At 44.6% G+C, this 14,350-nt stretch overlaps 1 protein-coding gene across 2 annotated transcripts in view; it reads left to right on the forward strand.

Moving 5' to 3' along the window:
* Nucleotides 1–14,350, forward strand: part of LOC126282005 (protein white-like) — a 254,448-nt gene that overhangs the window by 88,082 nt on the left and 152,016 nt on the right. For both annotated transcript variants that reach the window (XM_049981397.1, XM_049981396.1), the window contains one exon: nt 11,539–11,768. In XM_049981397.1, the coding sequence (XP_049837354.1) occupies nt 11,539–11,768 (230 nt within the window). The remainder of the gene's footprint in view (nt 1–11,538; nt 11,769–14,350) is intronic.

Below are 14,350 nucleotides of genomic sequence, written 5' to 3' on the forward strand. Positions count from 1 at the left end.
TGACTGTTACCTACTTTCGCACAGTCACTGGATCGTTAGCACCTACGATTTGAAACACCTCCAAACAGCTGGTTGTTCGCCACGTATCAACTACTCTCAATCACGAACAACTTTTGTCTGACCTATGTATTTAAGGACCTGATACACCTCATTCAAGGAAAAGGATGCCTCACTGCAACATACATTCCTGTCACATACCAAGGTTACATTTCATACCTCTCTCTGCATTGTGAATATGTTAAAACAATGGTAAACACACTACGACCTCATTATCAGGCTTTTTTGGAGGACTCTGATACTATAAGGTTATGGTAGCCTTGTGAACAGTGGCAGGAAATAAAATAAATCAAAGTAGGCACATTTTTAAAATAGGTTTGTTCACACATACAAGTCATCGCTAAATTACATTATTAACAATTTCCCACACTGCTGTTTTTAACACCTCCATTGGGGATATCATTGTAAAGACAGAGCTACACATTTTATTTTCAACAAGCCAAAAATATCTTCTATGGTCCACTCTATAAGTGCGTGATATCTCTGCACCGCCAGCACTCTCACTGCTGTGAGGGTTTTGCCTGCTGCATCCACAGCCACGGCCACCTCACACCCTCACCTCTCAGTCGCCCAGAGACGGGAGGTAGCGTGAACATCCTGCAGATACTGTACAGTACTGGGTGGGAGGATAAGAGTATTATCGATTTTCGTTCCTATTCCAAGAATGGAGGAAAAAATGATTATGTGTGCCTCTGTATGTACTTTCCATTACATCTTATTCTTATGACTGTTCCACCAGATCTATGATGGTGGTGGCATTATGGTATCACAGTCTTCGGTCAATGCAGCTTGCTTAAATTTACGCAATACCATTTTGTTAGGAATATATTACCTTTTTCCGAATTTTTCTGTTACAATTCGAAGGAAGTGCCCCTGCCTCATGGAGCTTACAATTACCCATTGGATCATTTTTACTGAGGCACCTTCTTCATTGATTTACCACAATCAATCAAGCGACACGATTGTATCAATAATAGCGTTTTGAAAAGCACTTCATCCATGGATGTATTATAGTTCTGTAAGATGCCTCAGCTTGGCATCTGCTGTTACTTTAGGTCGCTCCAGATGCTTACTCCTTGGTATTTTATGATAATTAGTGTTTACAGCAGTAGTCTAATAAAACAGTGCTGGATTTCATATTCTGTTTATGCACATGTATTTACAAACATTATTTACAAGTCTACCATAATCGCAGTCCCCTGCGGCTGTCTGATGGCGACGTCATATCGGCTCGAACATTGTTTTTAATACTGTAATATTGCAGGGAAAAGTTACTTACAGTGAAATGGAGATTTGGTAAGTAGCAGCAATATAGTTGTTTAAATACTGCACTGTGGTGATTATTATCAAACAGTGAACATGGGATACCAGTGTACTTTGTATAAGTAATGCACTGTGTTAAATGTTAAATACTGAAAGTCTGATTTTTATGACAATCTATGTGCATATCTGGACAATAATATCAAAAGTGGGTATTTGAAAAACTGGGTAAAATTGACCCAAAACTGGAGTACTTTTGGAAAATGTTATTGAGCAGCCATGAATCATTAGATTACACTAAAGCAGCTATCAGGATGACACCCCACCATTTTCCACACATCTACTGTATGTCAAAGTGTCTGATGTCTTTTTTGGATCATAAATTACACCAATTCTCCTCAGCAATTGACACAAAGATGTAGGGGAGCTTTCTATATAAGGAGGCTAATACAAGAGACTTGCTTGTTTACAGAAGGGTCATAAATAAGTGACGTTGGACCTGAATTGTCCCACTGCTCGCACCTGCAGTAAGCTATGATCGATTGACCAAGCTGTGTCATAACTGTTAGGTTAACTCTTTGAGCCCCAGCAATGTGAAAGAAATATATTCAAAAAATTTTCACAAAATTAACTTTTATTATCATAGTAAGTAAGGAGTAAAAGTTGACATTAACAAAAAGTAAACAACAACTCATTGTAGGTGGTAGTTTCAATACAGGGTATAATTTTAGTTTTTCACCGAACTAACTTTTATTATCGTAGTAAGCAACGAATATAAGAACAAACTGGCAAAAAGCAAAAAGTGAATAGTGTTAAGATGAGAAGTTCGATTTGGAACAACTGGCACATACAGTTCTCAACCATCCATCATTATTTGTGATACAGTTCAAAGAAATTTCGCCTTTTTCCTTGACAAATTCTCAAATGTCGGAACTTCCTTGAAATCATAATGTCTACAACGAATTATAGTCCCACATTACAAGCAGAAGTTGGGCTGAAATTTAACAAGTTTATGTGAAATGTAGAATTGCCCCAATGCTTTCATTTCGAAACCACCTATAAAAGCGTAGCTTACTTTGTGCACTCTATGCAGCGTAATAAGAGCTCACACGATGCATATGCGAACGGCGCCAATAATCGAACTAATTTATGATAAGCTCATAGCACGGTTTCAAAATGTGTAAGTAACTCAAATTCTAACCAAGTGCTTCAAGGCGTGAAGGGACCTATTTGCTTCACACTAACAAAAGTAACGTACTCTAATGACTGATGGCACTGTAGCAGCAGAGAAGCTGCAGCATAAACATACTGCTAGCAGGTAACAGTCTTGTAACAAGGATGCGACTGCTCTTACAATTTCCTGTGTTTATTAGGATTTCCACCTGAGTACCTGGCGTTGTCTGGGTATGCATTTATACCAATCTTCTACTACTCCGTATCATCCTTCCCCCTCTTCTTGTCTTGTCTTTCCTTTCTCCATCTCCTCGTCTGCACTCCCTCGGTCCCTTTCCCCTCCCCCTTTCCCTAGCCTCCTCCCTGTATTCATACCTTTCTCCACCTTCATCCTGTCTATCCACCATCTACTCCCCCTTCTTTCTCTAAGTTATCACATTCGTATCAATAAGTCTCGTGATTTGGCTGAAATCTTTCCGGGGGTTTAGAATGAGCTTTTTATCCATGACTCTGCCCGCGTACACATATATCAAATGTATATCACGCATATTTAACATATTTCAAACGTATCTGTACACGCATTCAACCTATATATCTAGCGAATTTCGTCCCACAGTTTCTTTTTCACGCCACTCACTATTCATGGCGCCTTATCCCCTGACCTATGTGTCGTGCCATGGTGTAATTTTACAGGTACATACCTTCAGTGGTATATGCGAATACTGTTTCCGAAATGTACATTTATTAGCACATGCGCCAGTTTAGCTGTATGAACAGCGAAAATGTAGTAAGTTATAGACTTCCTGCGTTTCATCATTTTGTGAGCGTTGTCAGTGAGGAAAGTTCCGTATTGGTTTGAATATACGTGTGAAGCTTGTTGCTACTCGGTAAGTGCTCTCATTCTTAAACACTTGGATGATAATAGTATACTGCCGCGTCTTGGACTACAGTGCTTTTTCATCCCCACGTGCACCCCTTTGACAGGTATGTGGTTCTTAGCCCACATGATTCCTTTCAGTGATATGAAGGACTTACACTCCTGGAAACTGAAATAAGAACACCGTGAATTCATTGTCCCAGGAAGGGGAAACTTTATTGACTTACACCTTCTAGAGCACGTTGGGTGGCACGGGATACATGCGGACGTGCATTGTCCTGTTGGAACAGCAAGTTCCCTTGCCGGTCTAGGAATGGTAGAACGATGGGTTCGATGACGGTTTGGATGTACCGTGCACTATTCAGTGTCCCCTCGACGATCACCAGAGGTGTACGGCCAGTGTAGGAGATCGCTCCCCACACCATGATACCGGGTGTTGGCCCTGTGTGCCTCGGTCGTATGCAGTCCTGATTGTGGCGCTCACCTGCACGGCGCCAAACACGCATACGACCATCATTGGCACCAAGGCAGAAGCGAGTCTCATCGCTGAAGACGACACGTCTCCATTCGTCCCTCCATTCACGCCTGTCGCGACATCACTGGAGGCGGGCTGCACGATGTTGGGGCGTGAGCGGAAGACGGCCTAACGGTGTGCGGGACCGTAGCCCAGCTTCTTGGAGACGGTTGCGAATGGTTCTCGCCGATACCCCAGGAGCAACAGTGTCCCTAATTTGCTGGGAAGTGGCGGTGCGGTCCCCTACGGCACTGCGTATGATCCTACGGTCTTGGCGTGCATCCGTGCGTCGCTGCGGTCCGGTCCCAGGTCGACGGGCACGTGCACCTTCCGCCGACCACTGGCGACAACATCGATGTACTGTGGAGACCTCACGCCCCACGTGTTGAGCAATTCGGCGGTACGTCCACCCGGCCTCCCGCATGCCCACTATACGCCCTCGCTCAAAGTCCGTCAACTGCACATACGGTTCACGTCCACGCTGTCGCGGCATGCTACCAGTGTTAAAGACTGCGATGGAGCTCCGTATGCCACGGCAAACTGGCTGACACTGACGGCGGCGGTGCACAAATGCTGCGCAGCTAGCGCCATTCGACGGCGAACACCGCGGTTCCTGGTGTGTCCGCTGTGCCGTGCGTGTGATCATTGCTTGTAGAGCCCTCTCGCAGTGTCCGGAGCAAGTATGGTGGGTCTGACACACCGGTGTCAATGTGTTCTTTATTCCATTTCCAGGAGTGTATTTGAATAATGATACAAGTACGTTTTTGTAATTGCGTAGGCTTCCGCGGCCAGAGTCAGTCGACATAAAAGTTTTATGGGTTTGATACCGCGTCATACTGAAAAAACTACTGCTGCTGGAGAAAAACCAACGTTTCGGACACGATTGCAGTGGCCTTCTTCTGGGTCTAATGGTACGTTCTAGCTAAGCAGTGTCCTTTATATTTTGTTGTTAATGTTCACCGCGCATTCCATTACGTCATAATTTTAAAAATGTAGTTAGTTTCATTGCTCACTTAAGGAGGAAGGAGAGGGAACTTTATGTTTAATAGGTTATAGCGGTGGAGGTAGAACGTGACCTCTGTTGTCTATTGGCTCTTCTGTTATGTGGTCACCGTCGAATGAGAAGTTGTCTGCTGTTTACCGACTGCTGGACGTCGTCCGCGCGGCGGCAGTTACTCACCGGTGGTGCTCGTGCCTCGTGTTGGCAGTACGGTCTGTTGGGCTCTGATTGCTGGCAGCCAAGATGGAGCAAGCCTGTGTCTATCCTCCCTGTTCATGTTTAATTAGGGTGTTTAGTATTTCGATGGCCTCTCTGATTTTGCGTTTCGTCAAATTTGGCTGCTTGGCCAACACACAAGCTTCGCTGAATTTTATTTCTTTTCCGCAGTGTTGGTGATGTTCTGACACTGCGGATTTGTTGTGTTGCTACGGTCGCAGGTTCGAATCCTGCCTCGGGCATGGATGTGTGTGATGTCCTTAGGTTAGTTAGGTTTAAGTAGTTCTAAGTTCTAGGCGACTGATGACCTCAGAAGTTAAGTCGCATAGTGCTCAGAGCCATTTGAACCATTTGAATTTGTTGTGTTGCCCTAGGCGAATATAACGCTCGTGTTCCAGAATGCGCGTTGCTATTGCCCTACCAGTCACGCCGAAGTATGCCTCTTCACATTCGCATTCCACCTTGTAAACGCCTGCAGTGTGTAATTCATCCACCTTGTCCTTAGTGGAGCGTAGCACGTTCTGGATCCTACGACCACAATAGAAGACAGGCTGCACCGCAACGCGGCGAAGGTGTTTGCCTATTCGGTCAGTAACGTTTTTCAGATAAGGTAAGCGCACTGTTGCCTGCAGTTTGTCTATTTCTTGCTTATCTTTCTTGTTGCGAGTAGCTGCCGCTGCGCGGCCGACGTACAGCAGTTGGTAAACAGCAGCAAACTTCTCATTCGACGGTGACCACCAATCATGGTACATAACACAAGAGCCAATAGACAACAGAGGTCACGTTCTCCCTCCACCGCAATAGCCTATTAAAAATAAACTTCCCTCTCCTTCTTCCTGAAGTGACCAATGAAACTAACTACCTTTTTAAAATTATGACGTAATTGAATGCGCAGTGAACACTAACAACAAAATATAAAGGACACTGAATAGCTAGAACGCACCATTAGACCCAGAAGAAGGCAACTGCAGTCGTGGCCGAAACGTTGGTCTTTCTCCAGCAGCAGTAGTTTTTACATTATGACGCGGTACCAGACCCATAAAACTTTTATGTCGAAGTCCATATTTGTTCATCTAAAAATACAGAGTCCTAAATGAGCGTTGAAAAATCTGCAGTTGAGACACCAGAAATATTCAAGCATTTGGCTTCTTGCTAGAGATGAACCTTTCTTTCTGTTTGTTTGGATCATTAATTTCAGAAGCATTATAGGCAGAAAAGTGGAGGTAATGGACTTGTACCACTATTGAAATAAGCCCTTCATATTTGTATAAGTGATACGTGTGCCAACTATGGTTGAAATCAATCCACTGGTTTATGAGGAGATATGGAACGTACATGCATACATACGAATATAATGATATAAAAAAAGTCGGGGGATGCCTCCTAATATGGTATCGGACATTCATTTTCCCAGCGACGCACAGAATGTCGACGTGATATGGATTCAACAATTTGCTCGAAGTCCCGTGCTGAAATAATGAACCCTGCTCCCCCTATACGCCTCCATGACTGTGAAAGGATTCCCGGTGCAGGGTTTCGTGACCTCTCGATTATATCCCTGAAATATTCGGTGGGATTCGTGTTGGGCGACTTGGGTAGCTAAATCATTCACTCGAACTATATTTTAACTAAAGTTCTGTCTTGATCACAACACTTAATGTCTCTATAACATAGGTGACCGGTTTCGGTTATATTTATATAAACATCTTCAAAGTCAACTCACTTTGTAGCAGCTGGGGAGACCTCCGCCTTCCACCCTCCAAGGAAGCCATGGGTCTGAAGATGGTTGTCTCGAAACCGGTCACCTATGTTATTGAGACATAAGTGTTGTGATCAAGACTGTAGTTAAAATATAACACTTTATTAATCACTGTTTCCAAAAATGTTTCACTCGAACTGTCCAGAATGTTCTTCAAACAAATCGCGAACAAATGTGATCTGGTGACATGGCGTATCGTCATACATAAAACTTAGATCGTTGTTTGGTCTCCAAGTAGCCGGACATAATCACCTCCAGCCAGTGGTCAGTTTACTTGGACCAGAGGACCCAATCCGTTCTACGCAAACTCAGCCTACACAATTATGGAGCCACCACTAGCTTGCACAGAGCGTTGTTGACAGATTAGGTCCATGGCTCGGTGGGGTCTGCACCACACTCGAACCGCACCATCAGCTCTTACCAACTGGAAGCGGTTGACCAGCCGTCTAGGGTCCTACTGATATGGTCACGAGCCCAACAGAGGCACAGCAGACGATGTGTTGTTATAAAAGACACTCGTGTCGGCCGTCTACCGCCGCAGCCCATTAGCGTCAAATTTCGCTGCACTGTCCTAACTGATACATTCGTCTTTCATACCACATTCATTTCTGTGGTTATTTTACGAAGTGTTTCTCGTCTGTTAGCACTGACAACTGTAACGCAAACGCCGCTGCTCTCGGTAGTTAAGTGAAGGTCATCGGACACTGCGCTGTCCGTAGTGAGAGGTAACGTGTGAAATGTGGTATTGTGGGCACACTCTTGACATTTTGGATATCGGAGTGTTGAATTCCCTAACGATTTTCGAAATGAGATATCCAATGCGTCTAGCCCGAACTAACATTCCACGCTCAGTCTGTTACACTACTGGTAATTAAAATTGCTACACCAAGAAGAAAGGCAGACAATAAACGGGTATTCATTGGACACATATATTATACTAGAACTGACATGTGATTACATTTTCACGCGACTTGGGTGCATAGATCCAGAGAAATCAGTACCCAGTACAACCACCTCTGGCCGTAATAACGGCCTTGATACGCCTGGGCATTGAGTCAAACAGAGCTTGGATGGCGTGTACAGGTACAGCTGCCCACGCAGCTTCAACATGATATCACAGTTCATCAAGAGTGGTGACTGGCGTATTGAGACGAGCCAGTTGCTCGGCCACCATTGACCAGACGTTTTCAGTTGGTGAGAGATCTGGAGAATGTGGTGGCCAGGGCAGCAGTGGAACATTTTCTGTATACAGAAAGGCCCGTACAGGACCTGCAACATACGGTCGTGCATTATCATGCTGAAATGTAGGGTTTCGCAGGGATCGAATGAAGGGTAGAGCCGTGGGTCGTAACACATCTGAAATGTAACATCCACTGTTGAAAGTGCCGTCAATGCGAACAAGAGGTGACCGAGACGTGTAACCAATGGCACCCCATACCATCACGCCGGATGATACGCCGGTATGGCGATGACGAATACACGCTTCCAATGTGCGTTCACGGCGATATCGCCAAACACTGGTGCGACCGTCATGATGCTGTAAACAGAACCTGGATTCATCCGACAAAATGACGTTTTGCCATTCGTGCACCCAGGTTCGTCGTTGAGTACACCGTCGCAGGCGCTCCTGTCCGTGATGCAGCGTCAAGGGTAACCGCAGCCATGGTCTCCGAGCTGATAGTCCATGCTGCTGCGAACGTCGTCGAACTGTTGGTGCAGATGGTTGTTGTCTCGAAAACGTCCCCATCTGCTGACTCAGGGATCGAGACGTGGCTGCACGATCCGCTACAGCCATGCGCATAAGATGCCCGTCATGTGGACCGCTAGTGATACGAGGCCGTTGGGATCCAGCACGGTGTTCCGTATTACCCTCCTGCACCCACCGATTCGATATTCTCCTAACAGTTATTGGATCTCGACCAACGCGAGCAGCAATGTCGCGATACGAAAAACCGCAATCGAGATAGGTTACAATCCGACCGTTATCAAAGTGATGGTACGCATTTCTCCTCCTTTCAGGAGGCATCGCAACAACGTTTCACCTGGCAACGCCGGTCAACTGCTGTTTGTGTATGAGAAATCGGTTGGAAACTTTCCTCATGTCAGCACGTTGTAGGTGTCGCCACCGGCGCCAACCTTGTGGGAATGCTCTCAAAAGGTAATCATTTGCATATCACAGCAGCTTCATCTTGTCGGTTAAATTCCACGTCTGTAGCACGTCATCTTCGTGGTGTAGCAATTTTAATGGCCGGTAGTATAATTCCCGTCGTGCGGCCCTAATCACGTCGAACATTAATCACCTGAGTGCAAATGGCAGTTGCGCTAAGGCATTGCCCTTTGTCAGTTGTTTCCCCGATCCTACCGCCATATGTGAATGTGCATGCCGCTATTCCGTTACTGTTCCCACACCAGTGGGTGCACGTACATCTATTTTTATAATATGTACGGGGTTGCTCGTTTCATTGTCCTCTACTCGCCCCTTCCGGTTGTAGTTTGACACCCTGTATTTCAGAGGCGTACCCTACCAACACCGACTCGAAGGAAAGCCTCGGCGCTTGTTAGGCACGGCCAACGCCAGGTCTGTTGCAGGCATACTCATAATGGTGGTGTCTCCCTCTCCCACACAGGAAAATGTGAAACTATTGGCGGTAGCTGACCAACACACATTGTTCTGAGAGATTTCTGCAATCATTTAATTGTGCTGTTCATTACACTTCTTAACAAGTAGTGTAGCCCTGAACTCAAGGATTGACATACAAAAACAACTTCACGGTCCAGCAGCAACAGAATTCGTGCTTCTTTACCTTACCTGTAAATCTGAGGAAGTTACGTTTGTACTGGGTTGCTTTTACAAGAAACTGTGAGCATATCGGTGCTCTTCTTTAGGTATCTTGGTTGACTATGGGGTGAGGAGCACTGAATGTTAATGAATATCTTGCGATTTTACACGTTTGGGGATGGTGTGGGGGACAGAAGAAGAGGCAAAAGGCAAAAGAGAGAAACTTGTTTTATCAAATAATTTTTTTTTATCTTATAAAGTTTCTCCTTTCAGTTGCAAGAGGGGAATATTTATCTTTTCTAATGTGCGTGTTTAAAAAAGTTTAATGTCATTAGTATTTTCGATGTATGAAGCTATTTTGTTTCCTGTTTAGAATTCCTTGCGTTGAAAACGACAGTAATCTAATGACTGTCAACAGTTGGACATTTACACATGTAAATTAGTTCACATTTCCAATGACGATGTCAAACGAAAATAAATAAATAAATAAATAAAAGAAACGAATTAATTGTAAGGGGGTTGGGGTTATTTACTATAGGGAAATGGATCAATTAAGTATAGTTACTTGAATGTAAAATTTCCGAAGCTTGCAATGGAGCAAAGCATCTTCTCATATTGATTTACGTTTGTTCTACATCTACATCTACATATATACTCCGCTAGCCACCAAGCTGTGTGTGGCGGAGGGCACAATTATCGCCAAAGTCATATCCCCCTCCCACTGTTCCACTCACGGATCGCGCGAGGGATTACACTCGTGATCTCCTCGGGAGGTATAAGTGGGGGAAGCAATATATTCGGTACCTCATCCAGAAACGCACCCTCCCGAAACCTGGCGAGCAAGCTACACCGTGATGCAGAGCGCCTCTCTTGCAGAGTCTGCCACTTGAGCCGCATGGAACACCCGTCACTATCTACTAGATCATTTATATATATTGTGAAAAGCAATGGTCTCATAACACTCGCCTGTGGCACGCCAGAGGTTACTTTAACGTCTGTAGACGTCTCTCCATTGAGAACAACATGCTGTATTCTGTTTGCTAAAAACTCTCCAGCCACACAGCTGGTCTGACATTCCGTAGGCTCTTACTTTGTTTATCAGGTGACAGCGCGGAACTGTAGCGAACGCCTTCCGGAAGTCAAGAAAAATAGCATATACCTGGCAACCTGTATCTAATATTTTCTGGGTCTCACGAACAAATAAAGCGAGTTGGGTCTCACACGATCGCTGTTTCCGGAATCCATGTTGATTCCTACAGAGTAGATTCTGGGTTTCCAAAAACGACATGATACTAGAGCAAAAAACATGTTCTAAAATTCTACAACAGATCGACGTCAGAGATATAGGTCTATAGTTTTCCGCATCTGCTCGACGACCCGCCTTGGACTACCTGTGCTCTTTTCCAATCATTTGGAACCTTCCGTTCTTCTAGAGACTTGCGGTACACGGCTGTTAGAAGGGGGGCAAGTTCTTTCGCGTACTCTGTGTAGAATCGAATTGGTATCCCGTCAGGTCCAGTGGACTTTCCTCTGCTGAGTGATTCCAGTTGCTTTTCTGTTCCTTGGACACTTATATCGATGTCAGCCATTTTCGACAGGATTCAGAAATACAGAACTATGATCTTCATTTGTAGCTTTACGATAGTAAGAAAATCTTTGATGTAAATAAAACTGCAGAATCCAAAACAATACCAAACATTTTGTCCAAAAATGAGAGATTTATAGTGATAAGCACGCCCAGGCGTTTCTGCCTGCAACAGACCTGGCGTTGGCCGTGCCTGGCTGACGTGACGTCACCAAGAAGCGGCGAGGCCTTGCTTTGAGTCGGTGTTGACCCTAGGCGGCCGAGAGTCTGACAGATTGCGAGCACGCTGTCGGGTGACGGCGTGGCTGGCTGTTGCAGTGAGCGGCCAGGCGCTGCCCGGGGAGCTGCTGGCGGTGATGGGCGCGAGCGGCGCCGGCAAGACGTCGTTGCTGGAGGCGCTCACCTTCCGCGCCGCCCTCCACGCGGGGGAGCGCCTGCTCAACGGCCGGCCCGCCGACGCCGCCCACCTCGCCGCCCACGCCGCCTACGTCGCGCAGCAGAACTACTTCGTGGGCGCCCTCACCGTCCGCGAGCACCTCATCTTCCACGTGAGTCGCAGCCCACCTTCACGTCTACGTCTACATTAACAGAAAAAAAACGCAACACCAAAAAATAGTAATGCAGAGTAGTGAAAGTTGTATACATGGAAGAACCCTGGAGATACTAAAAGGTTTCAGATATATTATATAATGGTAAGACAGAGATTTAGGAACCAGGTTTTAAATTGTAAGACATTTCCAGGAGCAGATGTGGACTCTGACCACGATCTATTTGCTACGAATTGTAGATTAAAACTGAAGAAACTGCAAAAAGGTGGGAATTTAAGGAGGTAGGACCTGCATAAACTGACTAAACCAGAGGTTGTACAGAGTTGCAGGGAGAGAATAAGGGAACAATTGACAGGAATGGGGGAAAGAAATACAGTAGGAGAAGAATGGGTAGCTTTGAGGGATGAAGTAGTGAAGGCAGCAGAGGATCAAGTAGGTATAAAGACGAGGGCTAGTAGAAATCCTTGGGTAACAGAAGAAATATTGAATTTAATTGATGAAAGGAGAAAATATAAAAATGCAGTAAATGAAGCAGGCAAAAAGGAATACAGACGTCTCAAAAATGAGATCGACAGGAAGTGCAAAATGGCTAAGCAGGGATGGCTAGAGGACAAATGTAAGGGTGTTGAGGCTTATCCCACTAGGGGTAAGATAGATACTCCTTACAGGAAAATTAGAGGGACCTATGGAGAAAGGAGAACCACTTTTATGAATATCAAGAGCTCAGATGGAAACCCAGTTCTAACCAAAGAAGGGAAAGCAGAAAGGTGGAAGGAGTATATAGAGGATCTATACAAAGGTGATGCACTTGAGGACAATATTATGGAAATGGAAGACAATGTAGATGAAGATGAAATGGGAGATACGATACTTCGTGAAGAGTTTGACAGGGCACTGAAAGATCTAAGTCGGAACAAGGCCCCGGGAGTAGACAACATTCCATTAAAACTACTGACAGCCTTGGGAGAGCCAGTCCTGACAAAACTCTACCATATGGTAAGCAAGATAAACGAGACAGGCGAAATACCCTCAGACTTCAAGAAGAATATAATAATTCCAATACCAAAGAATGCAGGTGTTGACAGATGTGAAAATTACCGAACTATCAGTTTAATAAGTCACAGCTGCAAAATACTAACGCGAATTCTTTACAGACGAATGGAAAAACTGGTAGAAGCCGACCTCGGGGAATATCAGTTCGGATTACGTAGAAATATTGCAGCACGTGAGGCAATACTGACCTTACGATTTATCTTAGAAGAAAGATTAAGGAAAGGCAAACTTTCGTTTCTAGCACTTGTAGACTTAGAGAAAACTTTTGACAATGTTGACTGGAATACTCTCATTCAAATTCTGAAGGTGGCAGGGGTAAAATACAGGGAGCGAAAGGCTATTTACAATTTGTACAGAAACCAGATAGCAGTTATAAGAGTCGAGGGACACGAAAGAGAAGCAGTGGTTGGGAAGGGAGTGAGACAGGGTTGTAGTCTCTCTCCGATATTATTTAATCTGTTTATTGAGCAAGCAGTGAAGGAAACAAAAGAAAAATTCGAATTAGGTATTAAAATCCATGGAGAAGAAATAAAACTTTTAGGTTCGCCGATGACATTGTAATTCTGTCAGAGACAGCAAATGACTTGGAAGAGCAGTTGAACGGAATGGACAGTGTCTTGAAGGGAGATATAAGATGAACATCAACAAAAGCAAAACAAGGATAATTGAATGTAGTCGAATTAAGTTGGGCGATGCTGAGGAAATTAGATTAGGAAATAAGACACTAAAAGTAGTAAAGGAGATTTGCTATTTGCGGAGCAAAATAACTGATGACGGTGGAAGTAGAGAGGATATAAAATGTAGACTGGCAATGGCAAGGAAAGCGTTTCTGAAGAAGAAAAATTATTTAACATCGGGTATAGATTTAAATGTTAGGAAGTCTTTTCTGAAAGTATTTGTATGGAGTGTAGCCATGTATGGAAGTGAAACGTGCACGATAAATAGTTTAGACAAGAAGAGAATAGAAGCTTCCGAAATGTGGTGCTACAGAAGAATGCTGAAGATTAGATGGCTAGATCACATAACTAATGAGGAGGTATTGAATAGAATTGGGGAGAAGAAGAGCTTGTGGCACAACTTGACTAGAAGAAGGGTTCGGTGGGTAGGACATGTTCTGAGAAATCGAGGGATCACCAATTTAGTATTGGAGGGCAGTGTGGAGGGTAAAAATCGTAGAGGGAGACCAAGAGATGAATACACTAAGCAGATTCAGAAGGATGTAGGCTGCAGTAGGTACTGGGAGATGAAAAAGCTTGCACAGGATAGAGTAGCTTGGAGAGCTGCATCATACCAGTCTCAGGACTGGAGACCACAACAACAACAAAAATAGTGAAATGTCGTGAATACATTTGCCTGGGTAAGACAGGGTGGTCGGAAATTCCCGTTACAGACTTCTAGGACTTGTAGAGGGGAGCGAGTACATCGTATTTTGAATAGAAACCCATGTCCGCAAACGTCATCCAACGAAACTACAGAGCGCCAAAGTTGTAGGCATGGGCGTCTGCAAATGTGCGTATACACTGGGTGAT

The sequence above is a fragment of the Schistocerca gregaria genome, chromosome 7 (assembly GCF_023897955.1).
Source record: "Schistocerca gregaria isolate iqSchGreg1 chromosome 7, iqSchGreg1.2, whole genome shotgun sequence".
NCBI classification, from domain to species: domain Eukaryota; kingdom Metazoa; phylum Arthropoda; class Insecta; order Orthoptera; family Acrididae; genus Schistocerca; species Schistocerca gregaria.